The following is a 20340-nucleotide window of genomic DNA, read 5'->3' as shown; positions in this document are numbered from 1 at the left end:
TTCACAGAAGAAAATAAAATTTTTCGCACAATTTTTATATAAATATAAAGTTATTAATATAATTAAATATTAAATATTGATTTATATATTTACATATATCCTTATCATTATTATAAATATTATATTATCATATTACTTATTATGTTATCAATAATAATCAATCTATTATATTTTATTAATTAATATCATATCTAAATTTTAATTAATATTATTAATTTAATATGTACTCATTGTGTACTTAATTATGATGGTCCTTAGAGAGCACTTGCTCTAGGATCAAAATTTAATAAATAAATAAAAATAAAATAAATATACAGTTTTTACTTATGCGTATATTCTTCATCGCTTAACCGGATATCGATGAGTTTGAATCGATAAAATAACTTGTCCTGTTACAGATGCAGCGAACTATAAATAAATTTTATTTCAATAATTTTGTGCTATAAATTGATAACAAATACTCACTTCTCTCATAAAATAATAACCGAGGTCCAATAATCCACATGGAGAAAATTTTAGTGGATTTTGCATTATTTGAATTGAAAATAGTTGAATTTCTTTTCGCAATTTCATGTCTTGAGCTTGAAGTTCTATTAGGTGGATAATTTCACCAGTTTTTTTCCACTGAAATATATCATTTTAAAACTATATATTTTGTATAAAATAATAATGATGATAATTAATTAATTACCTCACAAACAGTTTCAGCACAATCATAATTGATCAAAAAGAATTTAAAACCAAATAATGCAGTCCAAGGTATTAAAGTTATTAATAAAGGTATTTTCTCAGTTAATGTTTCTTGTTTGATCATTAATGTAGTGTAAGAAAACACCAACATCGAAGTTATGTTTGCGAATGCAGTTATCAAGGTAAGAATTATGGGAATCCCATAAATTTTCGTCAAATCACGACACATTATTCCTAATTGCAGATGAATGTGCCTAATGAAGAATAAAATTCAAATAAATTTATTAAATATTTATTATTTAAGATAAAAGACCCAGTTATTGACACCGGCCTAGTTGTTTGACACTTGCAATTTTATTCTAATTAAAAAAATTAAATGTTTTCAAAAAACCAATTATCTTAAAATTTATACACTGAGAAAAAAAATACTTTTGCTCAATTAACAATTTCTTGGCTCAAGAAACTCGCTGACGATCAAATATTCTATTATTATTAATTATTAATTTCTGAAGGGAAGAACATCAATATTTATCTTTGGATAAAATAGATAAACAAAAGAATAGCTTCATTTAAATTAAGTAAAAATTATTTCAATCAATTTAACAATTTCTTGAGCTAAGAATATATATTCTTGAAAATTTTCAAGAACATAAATTCTTGTATCAAGAAAATTTTATAAATAAAAATATTTTTTTTTTCTCAATGAAAAAATTCTAAATGCAGAGAGTGCAATAAATAGTAGCTAGTACTTTTTTATTATATAGTAGGATATGGAGAAAACAACTTTGTATAAGAAAATTCCTTGTAAAACACAGATTGTAACAGTGATACAAGTAAAAATAAATCTATCTATTTTTTTTTTCTCAGTGTAATTCAAAAATTTTATTTATTAATTTATCAGAGATGATTTGTTTTTTTTTAATTAAAATAAAATTGCAAGTCTCAATAACTGAAAAAAAAAATAACTTGAATCAAAAGAAAAATTCTTGAAACAAAAAAATATTTTTGAAGAGTTTCATTGTCTTGAATCAACTAAATTTACACGGAAAAAAGTAAACTGTAATAAATAACAGTCGATTTATAATAAGTAATGATCAACTGCTAAAAATTACCATTTCAAACAGTAAAATCGTGATTTTACTATTCACTTTATAATATTTACCATTTAAACGTTACAATTTACTCTTTATATGGAAGAAAATACTATTTCAAACAGTAATATTCGCTATGTAAATGTCTAAAATGTTAAAGTATAATAATTAAGAACTCAGACTTTGATATTTATCATTTCGTACCTAAAAAATGATCTTATGATATGTAAAAAGTATAAAATAAAGTTGGTAAATTTCTAATACAAGCAACGTCAATATTTACAAAGTAAAATGGTAAATTTTAAACGCAACGCTAAAAATCAAACTGTAATTATTGACTTGCTTGGACTGGTAAAATGTATATTTTAAAACTATAATTTTTACTGTTTCAAATGTTAAATTCTCCCGGAGTGAGACCCCCTTCTCTTTCATCTGAGTTCCCCTTCTCTTCATAATATGGACTATATGTATACTGAAATGGCAATTTTTACTGTTTGAAACTGTAATTTTTTAAGATGAAAGAGTCGTTATTTACTATAGTGACAGCTACTAATCACTTATTTTAGATATTAAATTATAAATTGTGGCTTTTATACTTTCTACATTAAGTTCTGTAATATTTATATTTTTGCCACCCTGATGTCCGCTTTACTGTTTGAAACTATAAAAATTAACCGGAATCCGAGTGAATATTAGTTTACTTTTTTCCGTATACTTAAACTAAGAAAAATTTCGTAGTTTAAGAATTTTTCTACTTAAATCAAGAAGATGAAGTTCTTCAAAATAATTTATTTGATTCAAGTTCATTTTTTTTTCTGGGTATAAGTGTTTATTCACATGTAAAAAATTCCTGATAAATCCACGCTGCGTGGATTTAAGGCCCTTATATTCACGCAGTGTGGATTTATCAGAACTTTTTTACGTATGAATAGACATGTCTTATTTATATTCCTATAATAAAATAGAGAATTTACTTGATGTTTTGAAGAATTATCATATAATCTTTTTCGAAACTGACTCCTCTTGAAACAGCCCATTTGTAATCAGTTTCAATTTGATGGGCCAAATTATTGTCTTCTAGTCTTAAAATATCTAGCAGAAGTTCATTTATACTTCTGAATCGCATTTTCATGTGCTGTATAAACAAAACGAAAGTTAAATCAATCAAAAAATTCACGTGGTACCCATGATGAATCACAAATGTAATCATTAATTGTGTAGTAAAATTAGTTAAATATGAGGATTGGTTCACTTTTGTCAAATCAACAAACAATACATAAGTCACCCAAAAAGCGGCGATTTTAATTGCGGAAATATATTTTCCGTGAACATCAATTTTAAGTCCCAGTTCCTTGAGATTCTGTTCAGCTGTTATGATTCTTGAATTGATCATTAAAATTTTCTATTTAGAACAAAAAAAATAAATTAGCTATCTAGAAAATTTGTATATAAATTAATAACATGTATAGTTATATAATTACAAACATTTTTGTAGACCCAGCTGACGATAATATTGATGAACATAACAAAATTCATTGCAGTGCTGTTGATTAAATACAAAAAAGACTGTTCATTTGTCCAAGATTCTTTTAAGTAATTTACATGCACAATAATAAAACACACGATGAAGACTATCGTTGAAATTATTGAGTACAGAAAAGAGTAATAAACTCTAGATTTACTAACACGAGGATATTGGATCACTCCGTGACAAATTGTCAAACTGAGAATAAAAATCGGCAGCATTGCTTCTATCAAATTCGTTGGCTTCCACATTATTAATACAACATGAAATCTTTCTCTTGAAAGAACGAGTTAATGTGTAATTAACTCTACGTCGTACGAAGGTGGATTAATTAATTGTCATTTATCGTAATTATAATCAACGCTTAACATTTTATGCAACTTACTATCTATCAACACTTAATCTTTGTAGATAATTACTACATGATACACACATTAATAGTATTAATTATTTAAAAGTATGACATTTCAAATTAATTAAGTGTAATATTGATGAAAATTATTGCTTTGCTGCAGAACTGTGGATTGGATAAGTTTGGATCAATAGAAAAATTTGTGAGCTCACTGATCCAAAAAACTATAAAGTTAGAAAAATTTTTAATAATTTATGAAAATTTATTTAGCGTATACTTAATAATTTTAAAAAATTTATAGCCAATAAACTATGGTAAAAAATAATTGACATGTAGAAAATTTAAAAAATAAAAAAATGCAATTTTTCAAAAATAATTTTTTGGAGCAAATTTTTTCGATAAATAAAATTAAAAAATTGTTAAGTGACTGCTAACTTTGATGCCATAAATAATTTTGAAATAAATATAATGAAAAATTAAACTTACATCTCTTAAAAAGTAATATCCAAGGTCGAAAAATCCACAAGGAGAAAATTTCAGGGGATTTTGCAGCATTTGAATTGAAAATTTTTGAATTTCTCTCTGATAATTAGAGTCTTTGGAATTACACTCCAGTTTATGAATTGTTACGCCAGTTTCTTGCCACTTTATTAACAAAAATTCTTAGTTTATCATAATTATTGAGGAATCTTACTTTTTAATATAAAACAGTACCTCGTTAACTGTTCCAGCGCAAATATAATTGATAAAAATAACTTTCAATATGAAAACTGTCAACCAAATTGTAAAGTTTGATAAAAAAAGTATTTTATCAGATAAAATCATTTTCTCATCTTTTAAAATTATGAATATGAGAAAAAAAAAAGAAGTTGTATTTGTAAATGCTCTAACCATGGTGAAGACTGTTGGGATACCGTAAACTTTCATAAGCTCACGGCACAATATTTCCAATTCCAAATGAATATTTCTGAAAATAAAAATAATTAATAATTAATAAAAATAATTACACGGAAAAAAGAAAACTCAAAAGATTACAGTATATAGTGCAACGTGGGGCGCTTCGTGATGAAAACTGGAAAAATTACAGTTTCAGATTGTAATTATTACAGATTTTATAAGAATTAAATTGTAGAATGTAATATTTACATTGGAAGCTCTGAAAATTGAATTTAGAAAAATATTATTTCGAACTGTAATTTTTCTAGTTTTGATTACGACGGGACCGATTTTACATTTTATACTGTAATTATTCCTGTTTTCTTTTTTCCGTGTAATTTATTTACTATTTAAGTCTTACTTGAGTTTACGAATAATTTCTGTAAAATCTTTTTCAAAGCTAATTTTTCTTGAAATAGCCCATTTGTAATCAGTTTCTTCTTTATGCGTTGAATTATTACTTTGCAATTGTAAAATATCGATCAATATTTTATTAATATTTTTAAACCGTACTTTCATATGATTTATTAACTGATAAAATGACAGATCAATAATTAAATTAACGTAATCTGCATGTTGAATAACAATTACCAAATAAGTTCTTAATAATAAATTGTGATTTTGGTAAATTGATACCATACTTATATTAATAAAAAATAGATAGACAATCCAAAAAACGGCGATTTTAATGCTAAAAAAAAATTCTTTTTTAAAATTCACTGGTATTCCTAAGTTATGAAGCATTAAATCAGCTTTTATTAATCTTGTGTTAATCATTGCACTTTTCTGTCGACAAAAAAATCAAAGATTTAATTATTAATATTTATTAATTTAATTTTTTTGTAACACTCACAGTTTTGAAGGCCCACCCGGCGACGATATTGATAATCATCACAAAAAATGTTATATTTATATTTATAAAATACGATAGTAGGTAACCAGATACCCAATAAAGGTCAAAGTAATGAAACAATACATAGGTGTAGCTACTCAGATGAATTACAAGTGTAATTACGGTGTATAAAAAAAAGTATTTAGTTTTTGATTTATCAATATTCAAAAATTCTACAGCTCCATGACAAAATAAAAAATTTAAAATACAAATAGGAAACAATGCTTGAAGAAAATTTTTTGGTTTCCACATGATGACACGACTGACCATTTGTATGGACATTAATTGTATAAATAACATCGCTTATAATCATAAAATGTATGACCTTACATCTATCATTTACTAATTTTTATTTTAATTTATTATTGTTGTTGTGACATCGCAAGCTTCTATAGAGTTAGTTTAGTTGGAAAATAATAAAGTTATGATCGAGTGTTGATTGAATGTGTTTTGATCAATATACTGACTTGCGAGGTCGCGGATAATAAATTAAATTTCTAAGTGCTCATTTAATTAAAATATATCCAGTAAGATAAAATGATTTTAAATTCACAAAATCACACTTTCTTAATTTTAACATCATTTCTTAATTATATGGGTGATTCTCTGTAAGGTTGTTTTTTGCTGTACCAGGCATTTTTAACTTCCCGCTAAGAAAATCGAAGATTTTCAAAAATCGGGAAGTTATTGTTTTCACCCCGTTTTGCAAAAATCGAGTTTTCATCAGATCTCGACGTTTGAAGGTCACAGAAAGCTTCCCTGACTATCCCCGCGAGGTTGTCACGGTGTCTGTATGTATGTGTGTGTGTGTGTGTGTGTGTGTGTGAGTGTGAAAGTATGTGAACCGCTTATAACTTTTGAACGGCTTGACCGATTTCATCGTGGTTGGTGCCATTCGAAAGGGCTTGACAAAACTTAGATTTTGAAAACTATTTGGACCGATTCAGATCAATAGATTTTGAGAAATCTTCAAAAAACTGAAAAAAAAATTTTTTTCAAATGTGGTTTTTTTGGAATAACTTTTAAACGGCTTTATGGTTCAATTCCAAAAACTAATCAGCTCTTAACCTTGAAAAATCACGTCGATCGCCACCAGTCCGGTCAAAATCGGTTGATTCGTTCGAGAGATATCGTGAACGAAAGAAAACCGAAAAAAGTGTTTTTTCGGAATAACTCCGAAATTCCTAGCGCGATCAATTCAAAATTTGAGATTCTTTGTGAGGCTTGAAAAACTGCGTCGAATGCTGCCAACCGCGTGAAAATCGGTTTATTCATTCAAAAGTTATTGCGGTTTAAAAATTCAAAAAATAGTGTCTTATCAAATCTCTATCAGACTTTTGAGCTCGAAGAGCTCAAAAGCATAGGAAAGCAATTTCTTTGAGCTCGGAGAGCTCAAAATAACCCATAAATTGTATTTTTAAGCTCGAAGAGCTCAAAAACGTCATTGGTGCAATTTTAAGCGCCTAAGTATGGAATTAGCGAGAAGTTGCAGGGATGGCCTTTAGGGTCAACCGTTTTCCTAATTTTTTTTATTAGAAAAATTGTTATTTTGTTACTAAAAAAAATTTATTACGAAAGTAAAAATACATTTCTATTTGGAGCTTTGAAAACTAAAGTGAAATAAATTTTGGTTTTTTTGCTATAAATTCGTAAACCACCGAAATAACAGTCCCCTGGGCTGTCCCATTCCCAAAATTGAAACTTTAAGATTAAATTTTAAGTTATTTGCCCATAATATATATAATTTGTCCAAAATGTTTATAAACTTAATTAGTTAACTAACAATCGTCTTCAATAAGAAGTATTGAAAATTAATTTGTTTCATTAAATTCATTAAACCAAAGTTTGTCCCAGGCGTTTTAAGAACAGTCCCCTGCCAGAAGTTCAAAACCAAAAAAAAAAATCCAGCGTGCTATTTTATGTTCTGTAAGGTTTATAAGGGCCTAACTAGCTTTGAGTTAATAACCATAGGGCTGTTAGCGCTTTATCGCCATTTTATTTAGTGTCAAAACACCGTTTGTGCTGGAAACATGTGTCTGGGCCACTTCAAAACTCAGCCCCCTGGCTACTATTTTTATTTATAATTTATTTATAAAATTGGATCCATAAGTCTTAATATTATTCTAATTAATGTAAACATTCATTGAAAACTTGAAAAGTCGAATGCATTGAAATAGTTTGCTTGATTTTTCTCAATTTGATAAAAAAAAAAAACCGTCCTCTAGCAAACAGTCCCCTGTCATGTTATATGGCAAAAGACACACAAATATCGAAAAAACAAAAATTAAATCGGCTGTTTATTTATTATGATTAAGCTGATAGCTTTGCAGCCTTTGTTAATTTTTTTTCTAATAAAATCAAACATAATTTGGTCGGACAACTTTGTACAGATTTAAGATGTCCTTACAGAGAAACACTCATATACAGAATAGGCAAAGTTATCAACAAATATGCTGTTTATATTGACATTTTTGGAGGACCAGCAGATAAAATAAAAAGTAAAGCAAAAAGGGTGATTCTAAAATAATAACATTTCAGGTGTACAAATAGTAATTATAAACTATCAATTAGTGATTATCAATTATCAATTACTAAAAATTTTTTTTCTTTTTAATTTTTTTTTTCTCTTCCTCTTCTCTCAAATCTCTTAAATATATCTTCTCTTTACAGATGCTATTTATTGTATATAAATATTAACTAAACATTCTACACATAAAAATGTAACATATTGTTGTAAATTGCTGAGGACGTTTCTTTACAAGCAAATAAATAAATATTAAGTTATTAATTACTTATCAATTTTTAATCCTTTCTTTGCGATGAAGAATTATCGCTTGAAGTCGTTTGAATTAATAAAACAAGCTCCGCCATCACCGATCCAGCAAACTAAAAAATTCTAAATAATATAAGCGTTCATACTGATTATTTCTCTAACAAGGACTCACATCTTTTATAAAATAATAATCGAGATCCAAAAACCCGCATGGTGTAAATTTCAATGGATTTTGGAGGATTTGAATCGAAAACTTTTGAATTTCTCTCTGGAATTTCGAATCTTCAGAGTCTATTTCCAACATGTGAATTATTTCCCCCGTTTTGTTCCACTTTAAAAAATTAATAGGACGATTAAAAATTCAATTTATTTTAAACTAGGACTTACCTCATTGATTGCTTCAGCACAAGCATAGTTTACACTAAAAAATTTTAGAAGTGCGATTAAAACCCAACTTGACATACTGAAAAGTTGCAATGATTTGTCACTTAGTTTAACTTCTGTGTTTATGATTGCTGTATAAATATTAAAAATCTGCACGATTACGAGAAAAAACATTGTAAGTATCATCAGAGATATTGAGAATCCGTATATTTTCATAATTTCGTTACACAAAATTTTTAATTCTAAATGAATGCGCCTGGAAAAACCAAAGTCTTGTAATATCTTCAGAAGACATGAAAAATCGTACACAGTAAAAAATTTTTCGTCATTGCGTCAAAAAACTTAGAGTTAAAAATTTTTGTGTTTAATTTTTAACACTTTTATGTGTAAATTTAACACTTATTCTATTAAATCAACACAAAAAAGTGTTCAATATTTAACATAAAAATTTTTAACACAAAATTTTTTACTGAGTAATAAATATACTTACTTGATGTTGCGAAAAGTTAAGGTGAAATCATTTTCGAAATTTGTTTGCCTCGAAATCGCCCATTTGTGATACGCTTCCACATTTTGTAACAAATTTTTGGATTGAAGGTTAAATAAATCTGATAGAAATTTATTTATCCCTTCAAATCGTGCTTTCATGTGAATTATTAGCAAAAAAAATGTTAAATCGACGATACAATTAACGTGGAATCCATGATGAAAAGTGAAGACTGTCATGAAGACATTTAATAGTCCAAAAGATTTATCATACCAAATAATGGCAACTGCATTGATATAAAATGAATAAATGAACCATCCAACAGCAAATTTCATTGAAAGTGCAAATTCACGTTGAATATTTATCGACACTCCTAAATTCTTAAGAAGCTCATCACTTTTCATTAGTTTCGAATTCAGTATCAGGATTTCCTATAGCAAAATATTCACAATTTTAGTAATAAGAATGATTAGTTTTATAAATTTTATTGACTGTTGCTAGTCATACGATTGTCGTATGAATAATAAATAATTATTTGTACGACAATTTTTATATTAATGAAAATAGAGTTAATTTTATATTAAAGCAACAAAGAAAATATAATTCATAAAATTATAAACTATTATAATAGTTATTATTTAATGAGGGAATTTATTTTAAAAATTGTTGGACAAATAAATAATAGTTATTCATACGACAATGGTGTAAATAAAGGAAAAGTTTAGTTATCCGACTATCGGACGATTATTTTTATTTTTATTAATACGATAATCGGATGAATAACTATTATTTATTTGTCCGACAACTTTAAAATAAATTCCTTTTCTTCTCCTCATTTTTTCTTTTCCTTCTCTAATTTTTGCCATCTTACATCATTAATAAATACTAGCAACCTTGCAGTCACTATAAATAAATAAAATTTTGCTTTATTAAATAATGAATTTTTTAAATTGCACTGTACTTTCTCAACTATTGACGTTTTTAAAGATATAAGCTCATCTTGATGTTACACCATCAAGAGCTTTCATTTGAGTACCTACATGCATTTTGATATATTCTTCATATATATATACATATATAATATAAACTATATACAAATATATGACAATAAAAAAATATAACAGTTTAATTTGATAACCAAAAAAAAAAAAAATTAGGAAAACGGTTGACCCTGAAGGCCATCCCTGCAACTTCCCGCTAATTCCATACTTAGGCGCTTAAAATTGTACTAATGACGTTTTTGAGCTCTTCGAGCTCAAAAATACAATTTATGGGTTATTTTGAGCTCTCCGAGCTCAAAGAGATTGCTTTCCTATGCTTTAAAGCTCTTCGAGCTCAAAAGTCTGATAGAGATTTGATAAGACACTATTTTTTGAATTTTTAAACCGCAATAACTTTTAAATGAATAAACCGATTTTTACGCGGTTAGAAGCATTCGACGCAGTTTTTCAAGCCTCATAAAAAATCTCAAATTTTGAATTGATCGCGCTAGGAATTTTGGAGTTATTCCGAAAAAATTTTTTTTGGTTTTCTTTCGTTCACGATATCTCTCGAACGAATCAACCGATTTTGACCGGACTGGTGGCGATCGACGTAGTTTTTTGAGTTTAAGAGCTGATTAGTTTTTAGAATTGAACCTTTAAGCCGTTTAAAAGTTATTCCATAAAAACCACATTTGAAAAACATTTTTTTTTCAGTTTTTTTAAGATTTCTCAAAATCTATTGATCTGAATCGGTCCAAATAGTTTTCAAAATCTAAGTTTAGTCAAGCCCTTTCGAATGGCACCAACCGCGATGAAATCGGTCAAGCCGTTCAAAAGTTATAAACGGTTCACATACTTTCACACACACACACACACACACACACACACACACACACACACACACACACACACACACACACACACACACACACACACACACACACACACACAGACACTGTGACAACCTCGCGGGGATAGTCAGGGAAGCTTCCTGTGACCTTCAAACGTCGAGATCTGATGAAAACTCGATTTTTGCGAAACGGGGTGAAAACAATAACTTCCCGATTTTTGAAAATCTTCGATTTTCTTAGCGGGAAGTTAAAAATTAAAATAATTATAAACATTTTTTTAAAATTAAATTTAAAAGATTTCGGTACAATTATTTACTTTGAAAATTGTCGGACAAATAAATAATAGTTATTTATACGATAATCGTATGATTTAAAAAAAAATAATCATTCGAAAATCGGATGAATGGACACTTCGAATTTTATAACTTACATTTTTGTAAATCCAGCTGACAACACTATTAACATTCATTGTGAAGAATACTGCTATTATCAGAATCATGTAAGTCACCTTAGGACCCTCACTGTACCAAGATGGATTAATTCGTAACCAAAATACAGAGATAAAACAAGCGCAATACAAAATTGTCGACACTATCGACCACAAGAAGGAGTAATTTATTTTTGATTTATTAATATTTGGATGTTGTATAACTCCATGACAAAATAACACATGAAGAATATAAATAGGCACCAGTGTGTCTATAAGACTCTTTGGTTTCCACATTTTTACAATAACTGAGTTTATTATGTGACATAATAATGCTAATTGTGATTAGCGTGTTTGTTAAGTGAATATTTAATATTTAATACGGCAAATATAGCCTTTTAATTTATTACAAATATATCTTTAGTGCATCCGTTTCACGCAACTCATCAACTATCTCACAATATCTAGCTTTTAAATGATAAAAACTACACTGTTTGTCATGCAACTAAATATTTTCTTTCTTCAAACTTTTAAATAGTATTAATTATTCATTTTTAATATAATAAGCTGTATATAATGTCGTCACTGATCCAAGCTATAAATATTTAATTATTATCGCATGTAGCTATTTTCAGCAATACATTAAATGGATGACTTTCCAGTGCAATGCATGGGTTAGTTACATCTATTGTAAAATAATACCATCAAAATTTATATCTCTTCATATCTTTGAATACCCACGTATGACTAAAAAATGACCGAGTTAGATGTATAATTTTTTTCTATGAATAATATATTTTTTTAATGAAGGTTGGCAATAGCCTAATCGGCTCGGTACCTGCATTTCGAAAGAGTGAGACCAGGGTTCGATTCCGGCGCGCACCAATATTTTTCAATGATTATAAACTAAGAATATGTGCGTTTCATTGCCAGCCTCTGTACCGGTCGGGTTTTCTGTGGTTTTCCCGTATAGTTATGGAGGTAAAATGTCATTATAGAAGTACCTCCATACTATTTAAGACCGTAATGCAAATGCAGGTACTGATTATAACGCGTAAGTCGGCCACAGTCGCAGCACATGTGTGTCGGGCATGAAAGAAAAAATCCCGACATGCAGGGGGGTGGAGACGAAAAAGTGGTTGAGAGTTATAATGACGGGGTTGAGAGATTATATTGCGGAGAAAAAAGTGGAGAGACAATAATTCCCCACCCTCCCTTGTAAAACACTCTACAGTGATACAAGTAAAACCATCCTCAATTATATTCTCAATTATATTTTTTTAATGAAAAAGTAGTAAATATATGAAAATTAATTTAGCAGATACTCAATAATTTTAAGAATTTTTGTAACAAATAAATTATAACAAAAAAAAAATTGACACGTAGAGATTTTAAAAATTTTTAAATGCAATTTTTTTTAAATAATTTTTTAGAACAAATTTTTTTATTAAAAAAAAATTGAAAAATGGTTCAGTGACAGCTAACTTTAATGCCATAGTAAATATTTAAGCATATTAATTTTTAGTTTTCTCTGTAAAAAAAAAAAAAAACACTCAATAAGTTTGGTAAATCAAGAAACAGCCCGAGAAAAAATATTTATATATAAATTGGTTATATATGATTATGTATGAAAAATGGCCAAATATAATCATATCTAATCATATATAATTATATATAACAAAATTTAATTATATATTTATTACAACTAATTAATTATTGGGTTAATTTTATGGATAGAGTATTTAATATGGTCCTACGCAATTCTCTGTAACCAATTAAAATGCAAAAAAAAATCTAGCTATAATTTTACGGTTATAACACCAGCGGTCACCCATCCAACTATTAACCCTGCTCAATGCTACTTCACTTTATTGATCTCCGTGCGTTTTGAAGTTTCTGTCTGCTGTGCTGCTGTCTTAGATGACAATGATTCTATGATCTACATAATGTATCATATGGGTTTATCATAAATATAATATAAAAATTGGTTTTATAATATATTTGGATAGTCATAATTCATAATTTATTTATTTTACCGAATCTCATTATAATATAACACTTATTTAAATAATAAAATAAATAATGATTTTACAATAGTAAAATTAGGTAGTAGCTTAAGGACAGATAGCTTAACTGGTAGAGCATTTGGCGCGTAACCAAAAGATCCAGGTTCGAGTCCTGGTCTGGGCTGTCTGAATTATTTTTTCAGTTACTGAAAAAGTTACACTGAGTAAGAATTACATCTTTCTCTAACAATAATTGTCGATAAACGAATTTTAATTGTGAATTTCACCTAAATTTTCTCTGATGGTATGAGACCTCATACCGATAAAACCAAATTACTTAATATAAGTCTAATTCGATGGATAAAGCAATGTGACTTATGATTTTTCTCTAAACTACTATTATAAATTAATTATATATGCAAACTAGCTTTCTTGATTTGTATTTTAATTTATACCAGTCCTATGAACAGATGTCATGCATCTCTATAGGACAGATATGTCATTTATTATATTATATTATATATTGATTATCTGTAATATTTTCTGGTTTAATAAATAAAATAAAAAAAATACTTACAGTTTTGTAAAACCAACTGACAATAATATTAATATTCATTGAAACATTTATTATTATTGTAAGGATAAAATATATCAACTGAAAATCTTGGATCCAAAAATCGGTAAAATATCTCAGGTAAACATAGACCATGTAGATGAAGTGGCCAATTTTTGTAATAATTGAGTAAAGAAAAAAGTGAAAAATCCTTGACTTGCTGACACTTGGATATGGTATAACTCCGTGACAAAATATAACATTTATTATGAAAATAGGCAGAAGTGCCTCTAGTAGATTTTTTCGTCTCCACATTATTTCTATGACTGACATTATTATGAGCATAACTAAACACGATACGCCAACATATTAATATTTCATTAAGCACGACATTTGTTTTTATTAAAAATAAAATATTGCAGAATGAAACAGCAAGTATTAATTTTTAATTATTTATGAATAACATTCTTAAATTCAATGATTTTAAATAGTATTGAAATTAGCAGACACTTGACAATTGCACGCCTCATAAGCGAAGCGTTGAAGTAATTGCTCTACTCTCGACATGTCAAAAAAAGCAGTTTTCTCGAAAGTGATATTGACTTTTTTTTTAATTATATCGCACTTATAAGATAATATGAGTGCACTTATATCAAGTCAAATAACACGTCAGGGATATAAAATATATTTAAATAACAATTATTTTGTTTAACATTAGTAAATAATAACATTAAAAATAATCTTTCCTGATTTTTTTTAACTAACAAATTTATTTTTAAAAAATTGCATTTTTAATTTTTTAAAATTTCTACATGTCAATTTTTTTTTTCTAATTTTTTTTGTAATAATTTATTTGTTACAAAATTCTTAAAATTATCAAATATCTGCTAAATTAATTTTCATTTTATTTTAATCAATTTTGGATTTTCCAAACTTTTTGTATAAATTTTTTAATATTTAATTTTTTAATCAGGTATTGAAAAGAAAATATTTCTAAAAATTCCTATTTTTGGCTAATAGAATTTTCTGACTAAATTTTTTTACTATAATTAAAATTGTATAAAAATCTATAAAATTTTCTAAATTCATTATCATAATTTTAAAATAAGTTCATCAGCAAATAATAATTTTATTTTTTTTTTTTTGGAACGAAAAAAATTGATTATTAAAATCTCAAGAGTTACAAGTTAAAAAACAGATGGAGTTTGTTTCCCTAAATCCATGTACTAAAAATGTAAATCGTTGTTTAGCCATGTATGGATCAAGTTTTCTGTTAAAGTAATATCCGAATGACATTAATTGAGAATTAGAGAAGTGAGCGGTGGATATACACAGTGGGCGTGCGAGCCACCTGCTACCGAGCTGGTCTCTCTCGAATCTAAAGTAGCTAGGGGACCAATTGATTTATCGCACCCGAGGGGTTGTGCTCATGTCTCCCTTACACTTTAATACTACCACTGATACCACGGTCATTTCTATCTTTTTATTATTTTACTTATGCTACTCATCTTTCGTCACCTCTCTTCAAAACCAACTAAAGCTAATTTTTACAATCACGGAATTATTTTTCCGCTCGATGACTCGGGCTTTAAAAAACCTCTATTCTTAAAATAAAAAAAAAAAACTCGTGTCAGTAGATCCATACAAGCTTGATAGAGAATTCGTACCAACATATGGGACAGCTTAGATGACGGTGATTGTAGAAAAACAAACGCTTGAACAAGAGGATTTCATTCTCACCGCTTAATCCGCAAACGTCGTTTATCATTTTATTATTCCCCTGTAAAAAATCTCTAATATATATCTATTTATTTTATTTATATGTCTACTTAAGGATTCAGTTGTTTGAAATCAACAAGTCTGATTTTTTTTTTCATTTATTTTATTAATAAAAATCATTTTATTTTTCATTATTTTTATTATACTTCAATTTATTTCTAAATTTACGTGGATTCAAACCGTAAGCTTTAAGTCTCTCATCACTTAATGAAGCAATTGGATTATGAGGCTTCGTTGGTTTTGGTATATTCTCATTCTTCTTCTTCTTTTTCTTCTGCCCTTTATTTATATTTTCATCAGAACCATCTTTAGCTTTTTTCGCTTGCGGTTCTTTAGTATCAAATTCACCATTTTGCAAATTGTCCATTTTTCTCTTCTTTTTACCCTTCGCTACATTTATTTCTTCACTAGTCCCCTTTTCTTCATTCACCTTAGCAACCTCACTTTCCTTTTCCTTCTTCTTCTTTTTCTTCTTCTCATTAACAACTTCATCCTTCTTTTCAATCACCTCAGCTTTATCATCAACTTCTTCTTTAACAACTAACTTCTTCTTCTTCTTCTTCTTATTTTTAACTTCTTCCTCACCTTTAGCTACATTTTTATCATTCTTTTCATCAGTTCCATTCACCTCCATAATTTTACCTTCAACAGCTTGATTATTCTTACCATCACTTGCTTCATTATTCTTCTTTCCTTTCTTCCTCTTCCTTTTCTTCTTTTTCTCCCCATCATCCGCATTTTCTCCATTAACCAGCTCCTTCTTGATCTCTTCATCAACTTCCTCCTCAAAAGGCTTGTACAAACTGGTAAGAACTTTCCGTTTAAAGTTCTCATTTAAACTCTTTTGTTTATAAATCCTAGCCAGCCTTTGCTCGGTATTTTCATCCTTGTACTCCAGAGCTTTCTTCAGAGAGCACCACTTGTTCAATTCTTTGTCATCAGCCATCATAATCTCTTCAACAGTTAGCCCGTAATCATTTGGCGTGACTTGACGATACTTAAACCTGAACGTATTATCACCAACCTTATCTTCATAGTCCAATGCGTAATTCTTGACAATAAAATCTTTAAAAGACCCATCTTTAGCAGGATTATATTCCTGTTTTTTCTTCGCCATTAACTCCGCAAACTTTGACCTCTTCCTCCTTTTTCTTTTAAATGTGATTTCTTCCGCAGCTTTTTTATTAGCATCGTAATCAGCGTCCATCACAAAATCAGGATCCTCACAGTATGCTTCGCTGGTGTCTTCTTGAGCATTCTCCTCAGTAGGATAATAATCATCCCAAGATTTTTCTATTTCAAGCTCTTCATCTATGTCCGAAAACTCCGGCTTAGCATCTTCGTCAACATCTTGATTATAATAATCCTCACCATAATCATTCTGCATCAATTTGTCGTATTCCTCTGGATCATAATCTTCTTCAAGGAATTTTCCATACTTTTCAATATTAATATCCTTATTACCAGTAACATCTCTCAGCCTTGTCAATCGATCGAGTATTTCTTTACGTTTCAACGCATTATACCTCTTTCGCTCTTCCTCTTCTTGTAATTTTTCCTGCTCTTTCCGTTTTTTCACATCAGCCCTCTTCTCCGCTCTTCTGGTGTCTTTTTTTCTCATAGAGTCACTTACTATCCTGGGATACCGCTTAATAAACTCTGGATCAGGTTCTTCGAATCTGAAATTATACTTGTGCTCAAACTCCTCCTGGTTCTCGATCTGCTCCTCGTCTTCAGACAAATCCTGATCGTCATGTAAACGATTGGCGTAATCATCTTCCTTATCACTATCATCAGCTTGGTCATCTAGCTCAGAAAACATGTTCCCCATAACGTAGTCTCGCAGAAATTTCTCATTGGCGTCAAGATTTGGATCCGTCCAATAATCTCTGAGAGGTTTTAACTCTTTCTTATCCTCATCGTCTACTTCTGCCGGCTGTCCCATCAGCCAGAGTTTGTAGGCTTCTTCTTCTTCTTCTTTCTCTGCAGAAGTCTTTGATTTTTTCTTCAACAAATCATCGTCTTCAATGTCGTCTATGTTATTGGCGACATTTTTTATACTTTCCAACAACTGACGTTCTTCTTCTACGTAAGGCAGCTTAGTTTTCGGTTTTACTTCAATGTCTTCATCATCGCTGAATATTCCTCCATTTTCCACCAAGATTTTTCGTTCATAGTCACGCAAAGTCATCTTTTCATTCTTTTCAGTTTTTTTTTTTTTTTCATTCTGATTTGATGAACCTTCTTCAGCGTCTTCGGCTTTTGCAGGCGGAAAGAACTCGACGTTGGAGTCATAAATTTTGGGATCTTTTTTTTTTAAATATGCAAGAGTTTTGAAGATTTGTTTGTCTATCTCGTCGGTCAGCAACTGTAAAATTATTTTTCAATTAAAAAATATTAAAAAGTTTGGCAAATCCAAAGGTGCACGACTTATAATGCTCATTTGTTCGATAAATAAAAAAAAAATAGTTAATGTTCTAAAAGAATATTTTTCTTTAATTTAATTTAATTTTTTTTTTTTATTTAAATATTACTTTTGCAATTTACTATTTTTTTTTGTTAGCTACTTTTTTTTTTTTTTTTTTTTAATACTTTTAAATACAATTTCTTTTTTTATTTATTTTTTCATTTCAAGTTTCGCGCGGTGTCTTAAACTGATCATGCACACTGTGTGGATTTTTTTCATTAATTTTAGTTTTTCGTTAATAACAAATAAACAACATTAAATAAGATGATCATCTCCAATGGAGATCTCCGCAAAGGAAATGCCAAGCTAATAAAAAAAAACTGATTGAATTCGTGAATTTTTACGCAAGTTATCGTATTTTTAACGGGGGAAATACGTGTACAGGCTTAAAAAAATTCTTTTTTTTTTATAAATCGCTTGTAAAACTATTCAAAAATATAGATTGAAAATTTCAAGTCAAAATTTCTATTTGTTCAAAAGTTATGAGCGATTTAGTAATTACTTTAATACTATTTTACATTAACTTTTTCTGTCACTTTTTTTCAAACGCGTTTTTCTCGAAACGAGTTTTTTCAAAACTGTGCAGTCTAGCTCAAAAGAGTTTTAAACCAATCATCTTGCGATATGGCTTATAATTTTCTTTTATACAATTATCTTGAATATGAACCTCAATCGAAAGCGATATTTTGATTTAAACTATTTTTTTTTTAATAAACAATCTATGAAAAGTGATAAAAAATCTCGGCTTAATTTCACAACCCTCTAAAAAATGCAAATTTTTAGTTTTTTTTTGTGGAATTGAGGTTCATATGGAAGATACACATATAAATGAAGTAATTTTTCTATGCCATTGATTTCAAATAAAAATTGTGTCTTCCATACTGCACACAGACTGCTAAGTCGGATGACAACCTACGATGTGTATCAGCTGATATCTCCGCTATTTGTTAACTTATATTGTTGTTTAATACGAAAAAATACTCATAAATATATTTATAAAATAAAGTGATAGTTTCAATAAATAATATTAATTTCTTACACCTTAAAAATTAATGAAAATCAGCATGAAAACGGCCTTCTACACGTATTTCCCCTTAACGGAAAATTGAGTTGATTGACACGAATTTTCTTTTAACTATTTTGATATTTTTTCTGGTTCTATTATCTTAAATTGATTTTTACCAGTGACAGAATTAATCTTCATTAAATTATCTATCGAATGGTGTGCAAATTAATTAGACTACGTAGATTATCAATGGTGTAATTAATTAAATAGTTGCGAAATTGAGGAAAAACAAATTTTTCGATCGTAAAGCACTCTCTGATGCTTCGCATCATGAGTCGTGCAATATTTGATTGAATCACAAAAAATAGAAAAGAAAATTAATTGTAAATTTTAATAATTAATACTAAAGTCAACAGAAATTAGAATTTTACAAATTCTTAATGTGCAAATAAATTAATATAAAAAAAATTTTCACTTTTATTTAATTTCTTGAATAATTTAATTTTTAAAAAATGCATTTTTGTTGACCTTACTACTATATAATAAAAAAAAAATTACATGAGCATCTTCGTCGTCCTCAGAACTGGAAGTATCATCTCCGCTACCCTTAAAATCATCTCCATACTTAGCTTTGACTAAAAAAAAGTATGAAAATAAATAATAAATAAATAACATAAATTTAAATTGATATTTTAGAAATATTAAAAAAATTTAGAGTACTTACATTTATGTATTTCTTCCTTCGTACGCCATTTTTCGTAGTTCCTCGCATAATTTTTATTTACTTGAAACTTCGTCTCCTCAACATCATCGTCGTCAAATAATTTTTGCATTTTTTAATATTACTTTATTTTTAATAAAAAAAAAATATATCAAAGGGACCGTCTGACGTGTGTACTCGGAGAACACATGGTCGACAATAATAATGAAGAAGGTTAGGATCAATAGGATCTTTAGAGAGTTTTAAACACCAGAGCTGCCCTCTGTACAAAAAATCTTACCTTCAAATAAAATAGTAGGAAACTTCGAAATTTCTTTTTAAATAAATTTTTTTTTAATTAAAATTTAAGTGAAAAAATAAAAAAATGCACGAATAAATTTTATAAACATTTTCTTTCATAACAATTAAATAAATTTT

General features: G+C 28.3%; 3 protein-coding genes across 5 annotated transcripts; all 3 read right to left on the bottom strand.

The window, feature by feature from the left end:
* Positions 1-243: 243 nt before the first annotated feature.
* Positions 244-6038, bottom strand: LOC123260777. 3 transcript variants are annotated; one of them, XR_006508519.1, is made up of 6 exons: positions 5448-6038; positions 4956-5380; positions 4373-4625; positions 4145-4303; positions 3267-3882; positions 3086-3183 (listed from the first exon to the last, which is right to left on the bottom strand). XR_006508519.1 is itself a non-coding variant. In XM_044722111.1 (5 exons), exons 1-5 carry the CDS (start codon positions 3266-3268, stop codon positions 340-342), a joined length of 915 nt encoding a protein of 304 aa, XP_044578046.1. In that variant the 5' UTR covers positions 3269-3800; the 3' UTR covers positions 244-339. The 3 variants fall into 3 exon arrangements, 2 of the variants coding, with proteins under 2 accessions (XP_044578046.1, XP_044578045.1); XM_044722111.1 differs by lacking the exons at positions 4145-4303; positions 4373-4625; positions 4956-5380; positions 5448-6038 and adding exons at positions 244-408; positions 466-624; positions 692-944 and having other exon boundaries at positions 2756-3183; positions 3263-3800; XM_044722110.1 differs by lacking the exons at positions 4145-4303; positions 4373-4625; positions 4956-5380; positions 5448-6038 and adding exons at positions 244-408; positions 466-624; positions 692-944 and having other exon boundaries at positions 2756-3183; positions 3267-3800.
* Positions 6039-8132: 2094 nt separating this feature from the next.
* Positions 8133-12015, bottom strand: LOC123260778 (putative gustatory receptor 28b). Its single transcript, XM_044722112.1, has 5 exons — positions 11395-12015; positions 9134-9561; positions 8647-8899; positions 8432-8590; positions 8133-8372 (listed from the first exon to the last, which is right to left on the bottom strand). Exons 1-5 carry the CDS (start codon positions 11686-11688, stop codon positions 8289-8291), a joined length of 1218 nt encoding a protein of 405 aa, XP_044578047.1. The 5' UTR covers positions 11689-12015; the 3' UTR covers positions 8133-8288.
* Positions 12016-15820: 3805 nt separating this feature from the next.
* Positions 15821-20137, bottom strand: LOC123260758 (protein KRI1 homolog). Its single transcript, XM_044722058.1, has 3 exons — positions 19927-20137; positions 19761-19837; positions 15821-18097 (listed from the first exon to the last, which is right to left on the bottom strand). Exons 1-3 carry the CDS (start codon positions 20033-20035, stop codon positions 15851-15853), a joined length of 2433 nt encoding a protein of 810 aa, XP_044577993.1. The 5' UTR covers positions 20036-20137; the 3' UTR covers positions 15821-15850.
* Positions 20138-20340: the final 203 nt, after the last annotated feature.

Source organism: Cotesia glomerata, linkage group LG3 (assembly GCF_020080835.1).
Source record: "Cotesia glomerata isolate CgM1 linkage group LG3, MPM_Cglom_v2.3, whole genome shotgun sequence".
NCBI classification, from domain to species: Eukaryota; Metazoa; Arthropoda; class Insecta; order Hymenoptera; family Braconidae; genus Cotesia; species Cotesia glomerata.
This window is presented reverse-complemented; position numbering and strand designations above follow the sequence as displayed.